The 19,283-nt window shown below is 37.4% G+C and overlaps 1 protein-coding gene across 7 annotated transcripts in view; it reads left to right on the top strand.

Annotated features, from left to right (window-relative positions):
• TNPO1 (transportin 1) overlaps positions 1-19,283 on the top strand; it is a 165,202-nt gene extending 145,919 nt beyond the window's left edge. For 5 of the 7 annotated variants that reach the window (XM_043514268.1, XM_038401199.2, XM_043514270.1 and 2 more), the window contains 3 exons: positions 748-822; positions 6,725-6,867; positions 13,990-19,283. In XM_043514268.1, coding sequence (XP_043370203.1) covers positions 748-822; positions 6,725-6,832 — 183 coding nt within the window. In that variant the 3' untranslated portion in view covers positions 6,833-6,867; positions 13,990-19,283. Of the gene's footprint in view, positions 1-747; positions 823-6,522; positions 6,694-6,724; positions 6,868-13,989 lie in introns of those variants that run through there. The other 2 variants (XM_043514269.1, XR_006281255.1) reach the window with 2 other exon arrangements.

The raw sequence follows: 19,283 nt of genomic DNA, 5'->3' as shown, positions 1-19,283 counted from the left end.
CTACATAATATTTCCATCGCTTCTGCCCCCATTGTGATTTTTGAAGACTCATGTTAACACAGCTTCAAAAGAGGTGAAAGGGAAAAAATATGGAAGGAAAGAAAAGGAGTTTTCTTTATTTAACATTTATATAGTAGTCTTCCTATGTTCCTGAAATGTCAGATGTGTATATTTTTAACTTAATACGAAAGGGAGTATGGTTTAATGGTTGGGCAGAGGAATAACCCACCAGAGTCGCTGAACCCAGGATGCAGGATTTTGGGGGGAATAGATTATGGATTATGACACTAGTGGGTTAGAAAAACTTCATTTGGGCTGTATTGACTTTATTCCAGCTCTCCTGAGAGGAGGAGTACTGCAGCCTTGTGGGGGGGATGTGTTTTGAGCAGGGGGAGATATATTATAGCTGTAAATTTGCAGTAGTCTCTTTTCTCTGAAAGATTTCCCTGCTCTTTGGTTCTTTCCAGTGCAGTGCATTTAGTTGGGCAAATGTGTCTAGGAAAAATTTACCAGTTAGCTCTTTTAATAGAGGCATTCAATCTTAAGGGCTTTCATACTTCACCTTATACAAATACTAAACTCACTTAAAAGTAAATCTAAAATATAATAGAATCATGTGTGTATTGAAGTTGAGATTCCTGCAACACTTACAAATTAAGAAATCAGTGTCATATTGATTTCCTCAATTTATGAATTGAAATGATGCAAATATGGAGTTTATAACCTATGTAATGTTTAATCTTGCAGGACTTTATATTTTTTTGTGATGCTGTTGCATCGTGGATTAGCCCAAAAGATGATCTCCGAGACATGTTCTGTAAGGTAATGTGCTTAATTTAATAGAAAATGTAAAGCTTACCTTTTATGGCTCCTTCACTTCTCTTCTGACTCTTTCTACTACTTTCCCTGTCCCCCATACCTTTTTGCTTTGGTTTATTGTGTTCATGGAGAAAAAAGAAAATTACCGAGTCCCAATATGGGAGTCCTAATGTAGGAGTTTGGATTTTACATAAAACCTCACCAAAAGCAAAAACTTGTGAATAGATTTTTAAAAATATACTGTACACTTGTAAATATTTTGCAATTTTAGCAGTGTTGAAAGTTTTACTCGGGGCAAAACATTTAAAGATGCTTTAAAGGTCATGCCCAGTAGAATTTGGCTATATATGGAAGAACCAATATTTGTATAATACAATAAACTATCAAACTTTTAAACTTCAATTAAAAACTATTTTTAAATACAGAAAATGAGATTTTTGCCTAAAAATATACAACTACTTTTTTTTTTGTATGGTTAAAGGGAGGGGAAAAAGGTTTCCAGTTTTTGTGTTAACTTTACTTAACCTGACTTAAAATCATCTTGTTTATAGAAGATGATCTTGTCTTTGGTGCTGTTGAAAAGTCTTACAAGCATTCTTTAACAATACTTTTTGGCCACTTTAAAAGAGTTTGTCAGCTGCAGTTAAATTGTCCTGTGAAAAGTTGGCTTCAGGAATTAACAAATTTATTTTTGTTTGCATTTAATTTTTCAGCATCAAACAGTTAACTTCTGCATTTCCTGATAATGCAATCTAAAATGCCTTGAGTTAGTTGCATGTCATGTTAGGGTTAGGTAGAAAAGCCTATCACATTGTGCTTTTTGTTATTAGGTCTGATTTTTTTTTCTAAGAGACATGAAAATCAAACTTTGGCAGCTTGGAGTGAATCACAAAAGCAGGTGCCTGTTTCTTTAAGTCTATAAAGGATAAAAAAAGAAAAAGGAGTAAGAAAACACTTTATTCTACTGTTTGTGGGTCTGTCAAGGACTGTCTTAAATACTTGTCACTTCTTCAACTCTCAGCGTCCAATTACTTTGATTAAAATCTGTCAAGCAGATACCCATGAAACAAGGTGTTCCCCCCCCACCCCGATTTCCTAAATAGACATAATGCTACTCCCTCAACTCCTTTGCAGTGTTCTGCCCTCCCATCTGTTTTATAATCTCTGTTTCTTCACAAAAGTGGATGGCAGTAGTGGCAGTCCTCCTAAAGGAGGGTATAGTTGTCATACTTGCCTCGGATGATGGACTAATCTTAGTGTTTTCCCTTCAGACAATGTGAATGTAAATTGAACAGAAACTGGAATTTCAGCTTTGTGACCAAGTCAAAAAAAATTGCTTGTCTCCTACCCAGGACCTGATTTATCTGAGCCCCATTTAGGAACCCAAAGCTCCAGATACACACCCTCACCTACTGTTGCCACTTGAATACTGACAAGAGAATTATTTCAACCATAGGGAAAAGTCTGAGCCATATCTTGAGTTGGTTGCCTAGGGCAGTATCAAGGTCTCTACCTGGGACAGCTTCTCCTCAGCATGAGGGAAGAGCTTCCTCCATCTGTTCAGCAGGAACTTAACTCGCAGCAGCAGGGAGGTTATGTTCTCTCCCTCAAGCTCTTGGTAGAGATCCTGATACGCTCAAGCTAGATAAACAGGGGTTGGCCCTCTGACACAAAAACATTACTCTCTTCCAATGCATCCAGGAATTCCTCTTGGTGCTTGTTCCACTCCATCTATTGCCACCTCTCCAGAAAGTGGGCAATAATATTCTTAAGTTGGCAGGCCTTCCTATTAGGTACCTCGTTCCAGTAGAATAGGTCTAGGCATCATATGAAGACGCAACTGTTTCCATATGAGATCAAAGTTCTCCTTGCCCAGTCACTTTGGGATGCTGGTGGGGACTATGAAGAATAGGACTTCTCTGAAGATTCCAGTGTCTGATTTCCACACCCTTCACCCCATTGTCCTTTGAACCATGCCCTTGATAACAGATGGCCCAACTTCCTTTTACTTAAGATTGCTAAGGTTTTTAGAACTCTTCTGAGAGAACATCTTTCCTTCCAGGAGTGGGAAAGAAAAGATGTTTTCCCTGTATAGAGATCTGAAATAAATAACTAAGGCTTACCCTGAGCATACTAATCCTTCTCAAAGCTATTAATAGACTTTGTGTACCCTATAGAATCTTTCATATTAGGAGTTTCAGCTAAGGACTTGAAGTGTTTTATTGCATCCATTGTTGAGTAGCGAAGAGAGAGTACCTCCCACAAAAGAAGAAAAAAATCCTATGAAGCTGGAATCTCTCTAAGAGCAGATTCATAGATGTCAAGGTCAGAAGAGACCACTATGATCATCTAGTTTGATTTCCTGCACAATGCAGGCCCCAGAATCTCACCCACCCGCTCCTGCGATAAACCTCTCACCCATGTCTGAGCTATTGAAGTCCTCAAATCATGGTTTAAAGACTTCAAGGAGCAGAGAATCCTCCAGCAAGTGACCCGTGCCCTATGCTACAGAGGAAGGTGAAAAACCTCAGGGTCTCTTCCAGTCTGCCCTGGAGGAAAATTCCTTCCCAACCCCAAATATGGCAATCGGCTGAACCCTGAGCATATGGGCAAGATTCACCAGCCAGATACCCAGGTAAGAATTCTCTGTAGTAACTGAGATCCCACCCCATCTAACATCCCATCACAGGCTATTGGGCCTATTTACCATGAATAGTTAAAGATCAGTTAATTGCCAAAATCATGTTATCCCATCATACTATCTCCTCCATAAACTTATCGAGTTTAATCTTGAAGCCAGATAGGTCTTTTGCACTCACTGCTTCCCTTGGAAGGCTATTCCAAAACTTTACTCCTCTGATGGTTAGAAACTTTGTCTAATTTCAAGTCTAAACTTCCCAATGGCCAGTTTATAACCATTTGTTCTTGTGTCTTCATTGGTACTGAGCTTAAATAATTCTTCTCCCTGTCCGGTGTTTATCCCTCTGATATATTTATAGAGAGCAGTCATAACTCCTCTCAACCTTCTTTTGGTTAGGATAAACAAGACAAGCTCCTTGAGTCTCCTTTCATAAGGCAGGTTTTCCATTCCTCGGATCATCCTAGTAGCCCTTCTCTGTACCTGTTCCAGTTTGAATTCATCCTTCTTAAACATGGGAGACCAGAACTGCACACAGTATTCCAGGTGAGGTCTCACCAGTGCCTTGTATAATGGTATTAAAACCTCCTTGTCTCTACTGGAAATACCTCACCTGATGCATCCCAAGACAGCATTAGCTTTTTTCATGGCCATATCACATTGGCGGCTCATAGTCATCCTGTGATCAACCAATACTCCAAGGTCCTTCCCCTCTTCCATTACTTCTAATTGATCCGTCCCCAACTTATAACTAAAATTCTTGTTATTAATCCCTAAATGCATAACCTTACACTTCTCACTATTAAATTTCATCCTATTACTATTACTCCAGTTTACAAGGTCATCCAGATCTTCCTGTATGATATCCCGGTCTCTCTCTAAATCGGCAATACCTCCCAGCTTTGTCTCATCCGCAGACTTTATTAGCACACTTCCACTTTTTGTGCCGAGGTCAGTAATAAAAAGATTAAATAAGATTGGTCCCAAAACTGATCCCTGAGGAACTCCACTGGTAACCTCCCTCTGATATATTTCACAGTTCACCTTTCAGTATGACCCGCTGTGGTCTCCCTTTTTAACCAATTCCTTATCCAGATATGAGATGGTGATCAAGTGCATCTCAATCATTGTATCTCTGGACATGCTGCACCAAGACTTTAAGTTCCTGGGTGGCACATCTGGAAAAATGGATCCAGGGGTTCCACAAGAAAGAGTTTGGGATTAATTGGATTTCCTGTACACTTCAGTTATGACCATGTCTTCTGCTTTCCTTACCAAAAAATGTAATAGGACCACAGTTATCTCACTTGAAGGTAAAAAAGGGTATCATACTTATTTCCCCCCAAGGACACTTTGTCTTCAGAGAACCTAGACAAAGCAATCTGAAGCATCCCTTCCAGAAAGCAGGGTAGATAGAAGATACTTTTCAGACTGTACCACTTTTTTTAGTCTTTTTCCAAACTAGTTTCAAATCCGCTTTTAAAAATTGGATAAACCCCGGAGCCCTCATGGAGGACAGAGGGAAATCTTCTCATACCAGAAAATCTCTTACCAGCCTGAGGAGAAGAATCTGTCACTTTTTGTTTTTATTTAAAATGATTGCAGATAATCATTGAATATTTCCAGTGATGTCCATACGGTACTATCCAGAATTTGCTGATGCCTCTTGGAACATGTCAGAATCTGAACTATGAAAGCCATGGTGGAGTTAATTGATTTGTCTAGTGACTTGAACCTATACCTACAAGTACCTTCAGCTGAAATTCTTTTTCTGGCAAGCTGGGGATACGTTAATTATGTTGCTCTAGGGATGTCTCCACTGGGAACTCTGGAGTCTTGTTGCCAATCTTTTAGTTAGTTGATCACTCACCTGTGTAGTAAGGAGGAATGTGGAATGGCTTGCAAAAATTCTATTTCAGAGAGAGAAGCAGAGAGAAACTTTTTAGTGTCAGTTTCTGGTTTCAGTTAAGGCCACTGTCTGTCCCTTTTGGTCTCAGCCTTTACCTAGTTTGAGGCACCTTCTGGTGCTTCTGATCTAGCTGCTCTGTCTGAGGAAGAGTTTCCAAGCCAGGCTTCCTTTATGTTCTCCAGTTTAGTGTCCCTGAGGGCTTGTCTACATGTAAGGCAGCAGAGCTGCACCAGTAGCATTTAGTGAAAATACTATCTATTATGGGAGAAACCCTTCTGTCTACTCCAGGGGTTAGGTCAGTAAACCATGTCGCTCAGGTGGTTATACCGACACATTGGTACTGCAGACCAATACTGAGTTTTTTCTAAACCCTTTTAAAGCCTTTCCTTATAATTTCTGCAAGGATGGTTCAGTGAGTCTGTGTTTCTGGTCTTTTGACACTTACGTGCTACTAAATCTTTCATGGTGATAGGAAGAGAGTCCTTAAAATTATTTTCTTTCCAAAGTTTCCTTTTGGATTCCCCTTACTTAATATATAACTCATTTTTTCTTTTCTTTTGCAATAGCTGAGTACCTCTGGAATGCTCTAGGCGATAAAGCTCTAAAATTTGACTTTGAAAGAACTAAATATTTTCTGTTTCCCATTTATTTATTATGTTAGAGGAATACCAGCAGAGGCATTTAAAATCCTAACCCTTTTGATTTAAAGCCTCTATTCAGTTGTTATATTTGGATGAAGGGACTTGGTATCCTCTGTTAGGGTCTATTCTGTTCAGATTGTAACCATCTCCTGGGGTCTCAATGAGATGCAAATCCCCAATTTGGGTCTTTTTGTTCTTACTCCAGGAATTGCCAGATAGGCATTTAAACCTTGTCAAACACTAGGTTAGGTTGTAGTTCTAGTGTGCTTCCTTAATCCATTTTTAAAGGAAATAAAAATGTACATTAATATGAAGTATATTAGTTGGCAGAATTTAAAAATTTGTATTTTAAAACTTGTCTAGAATGACCCTCACTAATTATAATATTTTTTAGATTAACCCCTTTTTTTAGGTATAGCAAACGTTTCATTAATTACACTTCATAAAAAGTGCTAATTAGTTCAGTTTTTTTATTTAGAACTAAGAGCGATCACTAAAATTCCTCTATTTCTCAGTGCTATGGAAGTTGTATCTGGAGAATTCGAGTGAGATAGGCTGAGGCCAACACTTCTTGGCACAAAACTCTTAGCAAACTTTGCTGCTGTTTTCTGCATGATACGTAGTTGATGAACAACTGACTGCAAGTGTTCCAGACTGTTACACTGGAGATTCAGAATAATCAGAGGTAAAAATGTAATTTTTTTAACCTACCTGCAGATCCTTCATGGATTTAAAAATCAAGTTGGGGATGAAAATTGGAGGCGTTTCTCTGACCAGTTTCCTCTTCCGTTAAAAGAGCGCCTTGCAGCTTACTATGGAGTTTAACCTCATGTATTCAAGCTGCAGTCCCATAATTAGGGGTAAGTACAAAAATAAATTCCAGTTTTATGAAGTTAACTTGTAAGTCCATTTTGCATTACAAGAAATGTTTTTTTTCTTTTTTTTAAACAGTCACTGTATAGGCTATATTTGTTCCTATTCATTTGGCTCTTGCACCATCCTTCTTTTAATGCCTACTATAATACTGTATATGAATATTGTACATGGCATCTGTAGTAAAAGGTCACACTCAATTGCTTTGAAATTTTTTAGTTTTACTTTTTGATGAAATTTATTATGCTTGCTTTCATTTGGGGCAAAATGTTCTTTTCCTTAAGCCTTTATCAAAAAGCTGTTTTCAAGCATTGGATCAGTGGCGGGGGAGAAATGTTTTCAACCTTTTTTTTTTGAAAAAGAGAAGCTGATGGAAACTTGAAATATGACAGTTATATTTATGACCTGGAGACAATGTGCTCTTCTTTTTTGATGATTGGATTGTGTTTGGCAGGATTATGAGTGGTTTTAGAGTAGCAGCCATGTTTAGTCTGTATTCGCAAAAAGAAAAGGAGTACTTGTGGTACCTTAGAGACTAACAAATTTATTAGAGCATAAGCTTTCGTGAGCTACAGCTCACTTCATCGGATGCATCCGATGTTAGTCTCTAAGGTGCCATGAGTACTCCTTTTCTTTTTAGGATTATGAGTGTTTTTAAAAGAATTTCACAATGTTCCAATGGGATGGTGGCACAGAATTCATATGGTCTGCATATTTCTGTGTGCAGCGCATCTGTTCCGGTGTGCCTGGAGCAGCCTGAGAGGCAAATCACTGAGGGGGAAAGGGACTGGGCATGCGTGCCTACAGGGGAGACATTGATCACCATCGAGGCAGGGTTGGCCAACAAGCGAGAGAGACTCTGTCCCTCTCGTTTGCTTCTGCAGCTCACCAGGCATGCAGGGGGGTAGGTCTTTTTATTATGCACAAGGAAGGCTGTGTCCCCGAGGCAGAAATGTAGGAGCCTGCCTGCTAATTAATTGATATCATTCTCTGAGGCAGAAACTTAGCAGCTTGCCTAGTAATATGTCCATAACTTCTTGAGAATCGAAAAAACTTAGTTAAATATTAGTGTTGTGTTACTGAAAATTACTTGTTTTTAAATTAAAGAAAATAGCTTTTGAAACCCCCTTCTTCCCCACATTTTGTTAATGTTGCTGTTGATGGTTAATTGAGCTCATTCCCTGAGGCAGAAATGTAGCAGCCTGCCTGTATAGTAACATTGTTAATGTTCCTATTAAAGAAAAGGAGTACTTGTGGCACCTTAGAGACTAACAAATTTATTTGAGCATAAGCTTTCGTGAGCTACAGCTCACTTCATCGGATGCATTCAGTGGAAAATACAGTGGGGAGATTTATAATGTTCCTATTGTTAGTTAACTGTTCCCATTCTCAGTTAATTCCCCCAGGAACATAAAACCTGTAAATGTTTTATGGTCCCTACATTGCCAGAGTGATGTAAAGCTTTATGAATGACAGTAAGGGAATTGGCTAGGAAGACCTTTGTGTTTATCTCACTTTTTTCCTGTGCCAAAGTGGCACAATGGGGTTAGAATTTATTTTACTTACCTATTTAAATAAAAAAAAAAAGACTGAGGGCAAATAAAACATTTACTAAGCAGTCAATAAAATGTCAGGACAATCGGAACCAAGCATTTCACAAAGTACCCAGCCAGATCCAGGACAATGATTAGCAAAACTGAGACTTTCATGTGTGAAAGTCTGAGCAATTTAAAATGACATTCTACTCTTTCCCCCCTTCCCCCATTTGGTGTTCTGTAATGTAATTTAAATTAAAATCCAGGATTATAACTAGAATGCAGGGTATTAGTTACCAAGTGTTTTGTAATTTAACCTCCATGTGTTTAGGAAATGCTGAAGTTATTGTGACTTTTTTCTATATTGTAGTTTAAATAACTTACCAAAACAATTGAAAGTGATTATATTGCATTATTTTGACAAAATTTGCATACTTTTGCAGATTTTTCATTTTTTTGGGCACAGAATCCCCCCAGGGTAGACTGCATATGCCTGTGTGTATGAATAGATAATTTACCAGGATTGATCTGGAAGTGCATGTGTGTGCATAATGAAGTGGAGTTTCAGCTTCAATAGATGACTATAGAACAAGGTCTGCTAGAGGGCCATATTTTTGGAGTTTAATGTAGGCACCCTGCACACACCCACATCATAGAAAATTTAAAATCTTATTTTATGTACATTTAGATGAGATGATGTGGAGCCATAAGCTTCTAAGCGAGGGGTTCTCAAACTGGGGGTTGGGACCTCTCAAGGGGTTGTGAGGTTATTACATGGGGGGGTTACAAGCTATCGGCCTCCACCCTAAACCCCGCTTTGCCTCCAGCATTTATAATGTTTTTAATTTATAAGCGGGGGGTCACGCTCAGAGGCTTGCTATCTGAAAGGGATCACCAGTACAAAAGTTTGAGAACCACTGCTCTAAGCGAGGTGAAACAACAGTACAGCTGTAGCTCACGAAAGCTTATGCTCTAATAAATTTGTTAGTCTCTAAGGTGCCACAAGTACTCCTTTTCTTTTTGCGAGTACCCAAAATGTCATTTTTTGCACAGTTCCAGAGACACTGCAACTTGACTGACTACACTTTTTACTGTTTAAGTTAATTTCAACATCTTAAAGTGGTGTTTATTGATCAGAGGTTCCAAATGACAATGCATTAAAAGATTTGTATTTTTTTGCATGGGCAAGTGTCGTGTGTCGTGTCCCCCCCCCCCCCCCCCCCGAAATGAAGCTATTTAGCATGTGGCAAAAATGACAAACATCATTTTCCAAAATACGAACATGAAATATTTTCACATTGCGTATTCTTAATTATCAAAGTATGTCACAAGTGATTGAAAATATAGAAAAATATTACAATTTAAATTTGCTGACCAAATCAGTCTGTCACTGAAGGTTGCACACTGGTAACAGTGGATTGAGTGCCGACTGGGTCCTTACAAACGTCATTAAATAGTCTGATGCTGTAACTCGGTATATGTAGAACCCTGCGTGGATACAAATGTATAGCTGTGGCTATAAATCGGTATCCATGGAACCGCAGTGGCAAAAGGCCCAAAAACGTTGGACCGCTGCTCCTCCAGTGCGGCTGAAATGCCCCCAGCCCCACCCCCTGCCAGTCCCTTCCATGCAGCTGTCTGGGGGCATGCACACTGCTTGAAACGAGCGCGACCAGGGACAGCTGCTGGTGAATTTGGTGCCTGCCCCACTTGGCAGGGCTGGGTCGGTGCTGCCAGTGTAGGGTGCTGGTTCCAGGGGTGGCAGCGGCATGTTCTGCTCCTTTTGCTGCTGCCGTTCCTGGGGGAGCCTGCAGTTCCACGGATATCCGCATCCACGGGTATATATTTGTATTCGCACAAGGCTCTAAGTATATGCTCCACAACTGGAAGAATTTCAGAGATGGAGGTATGCCCGGTCTCCTACATTCAAGTTCTGTAATAGGTTTCTCCAGGTTATGCAGATACTACTGCCAAATGCAGAGCGAGGGGGTGACTGGAAGCTTCACTGACACAGTGTGCCAAGTTTCCATACTACTTTACTACAAATAGGTTCAGCTAGCCAGCAGTGTTCCTTCTAATTTTTGACAGGCCATGTGCACAAAAAATTTCTTCTGTGCAAACTTTTGTGCACATGGTGTTTCGGATCTGTGTGCACACACGCACAGCTTAGAGGGAACAGTGTATGCCGAGTAGATACCAGTCAACATTCTTGACATGTTAAATCTTCCTGAAGAAGTACCCAGTGTCTTTGAATTTGGGGAATTTGCTGTTCATCAGACTCCGGGTTCTTTCAATGGAATTTGGAGTGACCTGGAAAGAGAAAACTGTCATCAAGGACTCAAAGGGAAGCAGTGGGATCGTAGGACTGACGAGAAAAAAGTGAGCACTTGTCAGGTGGATCCTCACAAGACATGCCCTGAGTGAATATGTAAAAACTATGAAAGAAGTAGCCTAACAAGAAGTAGTGAAGATGAAGTCCACAAACAAGTCCTTGCTGCTAAACTGAAAGGGAATGAAAAGCACGTTACAGCTCTTACCAATCATGTCATCAACAACAAACAACCCACTGGACCCTGAATCGCATCCAGATGTGCTGCTTATATCTACTGAATTGCATGTTACATCAGATGTACAAGAGTCTTTATTGAAAGGAGCACATGTTGGTGAAGAACAAATGGAGAGATTTGTAAGAGGTGCACTTGATTCTGATGGGACACGTAGCTTCTTCAGCCCAGTCAAGAAGTCTGGCATTAAAACATTTGCTGACATGGTCAGGAAGACCAGATTTAAGTCTGGCAAGGGAAGGAAATCACAGTAGCTATCACTCCAGAAATTGTTTTCTGCAGAGCTCTGAGCTTAGCATGATACTGAGATGTCAGTGGCAATTGTTCTTAGACCTGTGCCTGAGTCCATCTTCTCTGTTGATGGAACAATGAGAAGAACAGACCAACCTGAGCTAAACGCATGCAACAAAGAAACCGCTGTGTACCTCAGATGTCATGGCTGTCACACAAATGATGGCTGGAGACAGATTCCAAACATTCGATGAATTGGCTATTGAGTACTTGAAGCAGATCTTAAAAGGGTTTGACAAAGCTAATTCTGTAATCAGTCTTTTTGAAATGTATGACAACAGTAACTCTGTACAAACGGCAGAAAAACAGTGCCAGACAGGATCTATGAGTGGATGTCCTGTGCCTCCATGGAAAAAAGTTTCTAAATGTAACATCCAACAAGCAGGCACTTATTAAATTTTTCTGTGAGTGTATGGTTCAAAGTCCACTTAAGTGTAGGAGCACATCAAGCACAAAAGCTCCTTGCTGGAGTCTTTTTCAGTGTAGTAGCAAAATCCGTCACCAACTGAGGTATTGAAATTCAAGAAACGTACAGCACTGAAGAGGAAGCGGATACAAGGATGCTTCTGCATGCTAAATGTGCCAGTATGGCTTTTGGGCCTTTGTGTCAAAGGTAACGTAGTGATTAGGTCACCAGATACAGATGTTTTGGCGCTTGCTGTTCACTGCTTTCCAAAATTGGAAAACCCAAGTAATGTAGATTGAAACAGGCACCATTACCAACACAACTGACAAGTATTGCTTCATACATGTGTGTATTTGTGACACACTCATTTCTGACTTCCGTAACATAATGCGTGCACAGCAGGAAGTAACAAGAGGTGACTCTGTTCCATCCCTATTTTGTATTGGGCAGAAAAATCTGTTTAATATTGTCAAAACAAAGGGAGCTTCCGAGCTCTTGACAAACTGGGGGAGTGTGGTGCAATTTCTGCACCAAGGAAGTCGTAGCAATGCTGGATGACGAGAGCGAGAGAGAAAAGGAAACTCTCAGAAACCTGAATTAATTGTGCCTCAATCTAGTCTTCAAAGAAGTCTCTGGCTAACTTCCCACCATGTGAGGACAGTTTTGAAGAGCTTGTCAAAAAAGTAGCTTAGCAAACAGAATTGAAGGTCTTTTCACATTGATAAATCAGATATTGGGCCATCATTATGGCATACATGGAAAAATGTAGATGATGAACTGCTTCCTGTATTCTTCAACAGCTGAATGGTAACAGCTTCTACAAGACCTTATTTGTGCCTGTACTTGTAGGGGTCACTGCAAAATCAAATATCTGTAGTCAGAACAAGCTTCCCTGAACAGAACTGTGTACATGCCAACGGAACAAAGACTATGGTAACCCACGTTCACTCGACAGAAATCATGATGAACAAGATCATGTTGACTAGAAGTGACACCAGTGCTATTACATTTCAATGATACTTGTACAAAGTTATCATCAAATTTTGTTTTACCCTTTAGATTTTTGTGATGCTGTGGGATCAGAAAGAAATCCAATTTTATGTCTTCAAATAATACCTAGTCATCACAGTAACAGAAAAAAATGCAGATATTTCCAAGTGTTCATTTTAATGTGTTGGTGGTGTTGTTTCTATGGTAAAGATGCCACTTGACAGCTCCACATCATCCCTTATCTAAAAGTAAACATAATAAGCTTTCAAGTGGTGTATGTAGAGAGCGTGCTGGGGGAAGGGGGAATGATAAAACATATATGATGGGGCAAAATTAAGATTGCATAGTCAACCTTAACATTTCATGATAAAGTGATGAAACTCATTATTCTTTTAATGTGACTAATTTTTGTGTGGAATGAAAGTAGAAATCAGTTCTTCTAACAACGCTGTTTAAATGGTCCTGCAAATTTTGGTCCTCCAACCTAAGTGTAAAGTGAGTGAAGCTACTATACGGAATCTTTTTTGTTCGTGGACTCAAACCATCAGTATGTTCCTGGACAGTCAGAAGCAAATCTATTTCAGGCTGTTTCAATTTGAAAAGTGGTTTAAAAAAAATCATTAAGAGGTTCAGTATTTGTCATCTAAATGACTCCTTTGAAAATCTGATCAGTTTACAAGTGAAAATATTTTTTTTGCAACTACCAGATGTGGTGCACTCCAAGACGTAGTTTGAGAAATAGAATTGATTCCCAATTCCAAATGAGTGGACAGTATCAAAGTATATTAAATATAGTTTCATACTTGGTTGAATTTTGTTATGGAATATTTAAATCTCTGTAAACTTGTGGGAAAACTGTATGTTGTAGTATTCGTTTTTCCTGCATTGTGATTTTGGAAAACTATTTTATCCACGTTAAATGTGAAGTGAGTTCTATATTGACATAAGTTTAATAGGTTTGTCTATTTTTAAAGTAGGATTTGTTACATATTTGATAAGTTTTTAGTTTATTCTGAAAATATCAGTGCTGGTGAAAATTGTTCAAAATTAAGCTTGCCACATGAGTGGACTTCTTGGTGTATTTAAGGCAGGAAGATTTGTTGTTTTCCTGACTTAGAACAAAAGGTATAAAGATGAGAAGAGATTGATACTGGGTTTTTTTTAAAGACTGTTAAAGAGAATCTGAATGCTGTATTTATTTTAACAAAAAAAAATAGTGTAAGTTGGTTAGCACAAAAATGTTTATTTTTGACCCTGCATAGCTTAGTAAATTTAAACCTGTTTCTAAACACCTAATTGTGCTATTTTTCTTTTTTTTTACAGGTCCTTCAGTCTAGGAGACTATGAGGGAGCCTCTGCACCCAGGGAAAATGTTACCCTTTACTGGGGGGAAGGGTAAACCAGTAGGGAATACAGTACAATCCCAAGCCTACTGGGAGGGGCGGGAGGGAGGTGTTGCCGTCACTGTATTAAGTCGATGTTGGGAAACGTTTTAACATCTGGAGCCTTTGTGGGTGGAAATCTGTCTCCTATTACAACTCTGCACTGGATGTGAAGAAGCAAAAAAGAGAATCTATTCACAAAACAGCACAGTCTGGAATATTATGGGGAATTGTACCAAAACAAGAACCATATAATTGAACCATAGGGATACGTAAAGAGGAAAACTATTCTGCGCACAATAAAGGAAACCTAAGAATGGGGGTGGGGGTTTACAAAAAGCCTTTGACTGTTTAAGTAAGGGTTTTCTCATTATTTCATCCTGCTTGATGGGATTCCTAGGTATTTGCATGTTAATGAAGAACTACACAAATGAAGTTAGTACAGTTAAAATGCAGCTTGCTACCTGTATTAGGAACTGGCACCTGCAGTGTACAATATAGAAACCCCATAATAAAGGTTTAACTTTAACAAAATGAAGCAACTTGCAAGATGCCAAATGAGTCACTCCTTTCATTTTTTGGGTGGGGGGAGGGGCATTTCAAAGGAAAGATTGTCAGCTTAATTTTACATTAAAAACTTCAGTGGATATGATTTGATGGTTGTACTTCATTAGATTTAATTTCAAGAGTAAGGCATTATTCTTAACATGCAGTTTAAGGTTCAGGCATGCATTCTGGCTCCTAGTGACCAGAAGTAATTTAAATTAGTGGGAAAGTAGCATGCTTGCATCACATAGAGTGAGATTGGTATACTTTTACTTACGTTGCGCCAGTTTTGTGTTGCAGTTTACTAATTTAATATAGCCCTGCATTTAAAAATCCTTTTTTAAAGATTCTGTGGATTTTTATTTTTATTAAGAATATAGATATAAAGTACTGTAGTTTACAATTAGGCCTTGAAATATCTTTTTAGGATCTATTAAGAATAAGATTGATATTGTATTGTGTGTAACTGGCACAATGTGGAAAGCTGATATAGCTGTGCAAAATATTTGCCTCTGTGCTGTCAGTGTGATGTGCTTTCTGCATGGTTATATACTACTAGTGATTTTATCAGAACTTCTAAAAATGAGTTACATGGTAAGACATGTTTAAAGGCTGCATAAATGTTAGTTGACACGTAAAGACAATTGTAGAAGTTGACATGATTGCTATATTTCATTGTTTATTCCCACTCAACATATTATCTTCTATGCTTTCTTTTTTGTTCAAAGCATGATCTTTGAGACGTTTAAGTTAATGGATGTAATGCAGGGTATCTACACTGTATCGGCGCATGTTGGTGGCCCTGTGTGTCGTAGTTAAGTGCACAAGGGTGCAAGTTAAAAGCTACAGAGTGAAAGTTGGTTTGGATCCTCTTCATTTCATTTGTTTGGCTTTTCTGTTGTTTTTCTCTACGTGTATTCCTGTGAATAAATCCTTGTTAAGTTAACCCTTTACTTTTCCTTCCATGTGTATTTTCTTATGTACTGTGAATGTGAAAACCTAACTGGTACACTTGATCTTGTGTCCATCTGAAAGTGCAAGTCTTTATTAATTTAGATTACCTAAAGAATATCCCATGATGATAAAGGAAAATGGAGAGATTTTAACTCTGCTGGTCAGAGGTGAAGCCACACCTTTCCATTTTTCAAGTGCTGCGTAATTAATCTATAAAACAAAATTAAGCCATAACCGCCTTTTTATAGTTTTAGTTTTTTACCATTGCATTGCAGAATGAATACTGGATAACAGGTTTTGTAAGAACTTAATCTTCTTTGCATGGTTCTATTCTTTAAGAATGTTTGAATAATTTAGCCATTGCACCGAAGTTTGAGTTGTGTGAAAATGCTGTTTAAAGAAGTTTTTTTAATGCATGGTAGCATGAACAAGTTTTACACATTCCTTTTTTGGCTTTTCAAAATAATAGATTATCTTGCTTGAAGATAATTTTGACATACACTGACTAAATTCAGTAATGCTAGTACATGATACTTACTCATGTTGTTCAATCAGAACTGCATGTGGTGATTTGCTTTCAAATTCAGTTGCTTTGTTAGAAACTACAAATCTTCCTTCTTGGCTAATAATTCTGAAGTGAGTGGGTAATAGGTTTCTTTGACTAAAAATGTCTGACATATTACTATTAAAATGTAGTGAGGTAGGCTCTTGTCTTGGGCCCAAATGTATTTTAATTTCTTGTATAGGTTAAACATTTGGCAACAGTTTCAGGAAAAAAAAACTACAGCTTTTCCAGACTAAAATTTTGTATACAATATAAAACCTACTTTATAGTGCAGTGTTTGGACTTTATTTAAATTCAGCTCTTAACAATTGCAGCAATCCCATTAACTGGAGGAAAAATCAGTCAGATTAGCCCATCGTATCCACTTTTATGTGTGTATTTTAAATCTGTATCTATAAACGTGTGACTGTTTACAGCTGTGAACTGATCTGGTATAGCAGTAAGGAATATAATCAAAACAATGCAAAATTAAACAATACTGCCATAATCATAGTACTTTAATAGGTCCTCTGTTATATTTTAAAGCAAATTAAACCATATTCCTAATGCATAATAGTACAGGCATTTGCAGAAGACGTTTAGGTTATAACTTGAGGTAAGAAAAGTTGATTCAGCATTAACTGTTGTAATTCAAATTGTTGCATCATGGGATATATATATAGAGCATCTTAATTCTTGTGATGTAGTTTTTGACAGTTTTTGAATGTTGACTGAATGTTTATACCAGTAGAATTATATGTTTGTCTTTGTTACATTCCAGTGTTTCTGCCTCTTGGCATGCTAAAAGCACGGCTTACTTCATCTGCTCCTTACGCACTGAATAAAGTGCTGTTAGTGTGCTAAACTACAGAAATAGCCGCTGCTAAGTGATGATGTAGATTTTCTACTTGAATATTTTGTTGTAGGAACCTCAGGAGGTCAGTGTTTACTGTTTTTTATATGCCTTGTTTTTCCTGTTTGAGTTTCCCTTTTTGAAGGATTCTAACAGTGAACAAAAGCTGCTGATCAACCTAAGTTGGTAACAGAAAGTGTATTTAAAATTTTAAATGCACCTTTTTGGCAGTTCTAAATTGCAGTTAAATTAGTCTTAAAGTAAAGTTCAGTACGACAGTTTTTCATTTATACATTCAGAAAACAAGTTGTCTTTTTTTCATTTAAAAAAAATTGTAGACTACTTCATGACTTCAGGCAATGTAAGCAAAAATGATCAATTTTGTAAATTTTTTTGAAGCTTTATTTTCTAAATCAGTTTGTACATAATTAAAATTGTAATAAGCTAATTCTTATGTTTCAGTTTATTGCTACTTACTAGAGGTTGTACCCAAGAGATCACTTTTAAAAGAATGGATTTAAAATTTATAGCCATTATGATTTTTAAAATTTTAAGTAGCATAAATTTTGTACTAAACAATCTTGACACGCACTGTGATTTTTGTTAAGACTTTCTTTAGCATTGATCTGAATTACTTAAGCTGCATATATGTATAATATAATCAGATATATATTCTAAAATTTTAAGTGGCTTTCCTCAACTGAAACTCATTGCTACTCCAACATGAAATATTCAGATACTAGTTTTATCTCAGGTGAATACTCTTGTACCCTTTTTGTTCCAACATATGTATAAAACACGTCTTAATTATACCAGTTTGTGTTTCATATATGTATTTTCATATAAGTCTTAATCGCTTACAATCTAAATTAACCTGCTATGGGACAAAAATGATTTTGCTTCACATCCGTCACCTATTTTATTCATATTGAATGTATTAACAGATAAAAGTGCAAAACAATCTTCCCTGGAGAAGACTGCATCCATGCATAACAGCAACTAAAATACTTCATAAATAGTGCTTTAAAGCATTGCATAGGAAGTTTTTTGTTTCAAATATTATAAAAAAAAAAAAGTTACAACTTTGCATTAACTGCTTCTCAATTTTTTTTTTTTTTCATGTAAGGTGATGGACCTTTAAAATACTGTGGAAGGTCTACAGACTATTACTTTTTTTTACTGTAGCTTTAGGTAAAGAGTCAGATCTATAATGAAACTGCTGCTGTAAGCCACTTAACACGCAGTAATGTAAACACTGTTGTTTGCATATAGCAGTTTGCTTACATATTCATTACATAATATTGGCAATACCTAATCTTGGGTACAAGTTTGATATACTAGTTGTAGGTTTCATATGTATATTCTTCAGTATGACTTACATCTGGCAGGTTACTAGACCTTCTCCAGTACAAAAACGCTATCTATAGATGGTTCTTGCTTTTTGCACTTACTGTTGGAGCTAAATCAGTTTTAGGTTATTCTAAATGAAAACTGTAATAAGTACATTGTGGCTTGCCTTTCCAATGTGTATTGTGCTAAAATAATAAAGATACTTATAAATCTGAATGTATTCATGCGAGGGGAAATTAAAATGGATGTATAATAAGGTTAATTCCCATGCTTTTTTGGACAGTATGCTTTTAAACAAATCTACTTTCCAAACAAGTTCAAGGCTTACAGTGTAGTATTCCTTTTCTGTAAGTTGATACTGTTGAGGTACTTTATCCTTAAATCTCTTTCTATGGATGAGTAAGAAAACTGGGAAAGTCTGGGTGACTTTTGTGGGAGCAATGCTTGGACCACACTGTGTAATCAGGTGTATTTGGTTGTAGACATTTTCTATGTTAATAGTACCTTATCTTACAAGGAAAAAAGAGGTGGATATGTTGTAAATGACCTAACCAGTTATAAAACTGTTAAGATTGGATGCAGTTAATAAAATAGTTTAGAATTAGCAAAATGACTGGATCTTTCTGCTGACAACTTAGGTTGTATGAGTTTTGCTTGAAAGCTTTAAATCTCATGTTTCCTGTACCTGCCACGTTAGAATGTTTCCTTCAAACATATCCTCCTGCAACTTCTCAAGCTGTACTAAATTGAGTGATATTTCTTGAAGTCTGCCTCTGTGCTAATAGAACTTCATTTTAAATAGAATATGGTTTTAATTTTTGATAAGCTGCTGAATTTTAAAGAGTTTTTGGGGCCACCAAATATTTTGGATCATGCAGAGAATATATATTGTACTGTAGTAATTTTGTATTTACATTTGTATGATGTGACATAATAGATGTGAATGTTAATCACTGCTTGACTATGTTAATAAAGTTGTTTAAATATA

This window comes from Dermochelys coriacea, chromosome 5, assembly GCF_009764565.3.
Source record: "Dermochelys coriacea isolate rDerCor1 chromosome 5, rDerCor1.pri.v4, whole genome shotgun sequence".
Taxonomy (NCBI): domain Eukaryota; kingdom Metazoa; phylum Chordata; order Testudines; family Dermochelyidae; genus Dermochelys; species Dermochelys coriacea.
The sequence above is the reverse complement of the archived record's forward strand: the minus strand, read 5'-3'. Positions and strand labels throughout refer to the sequence as shown.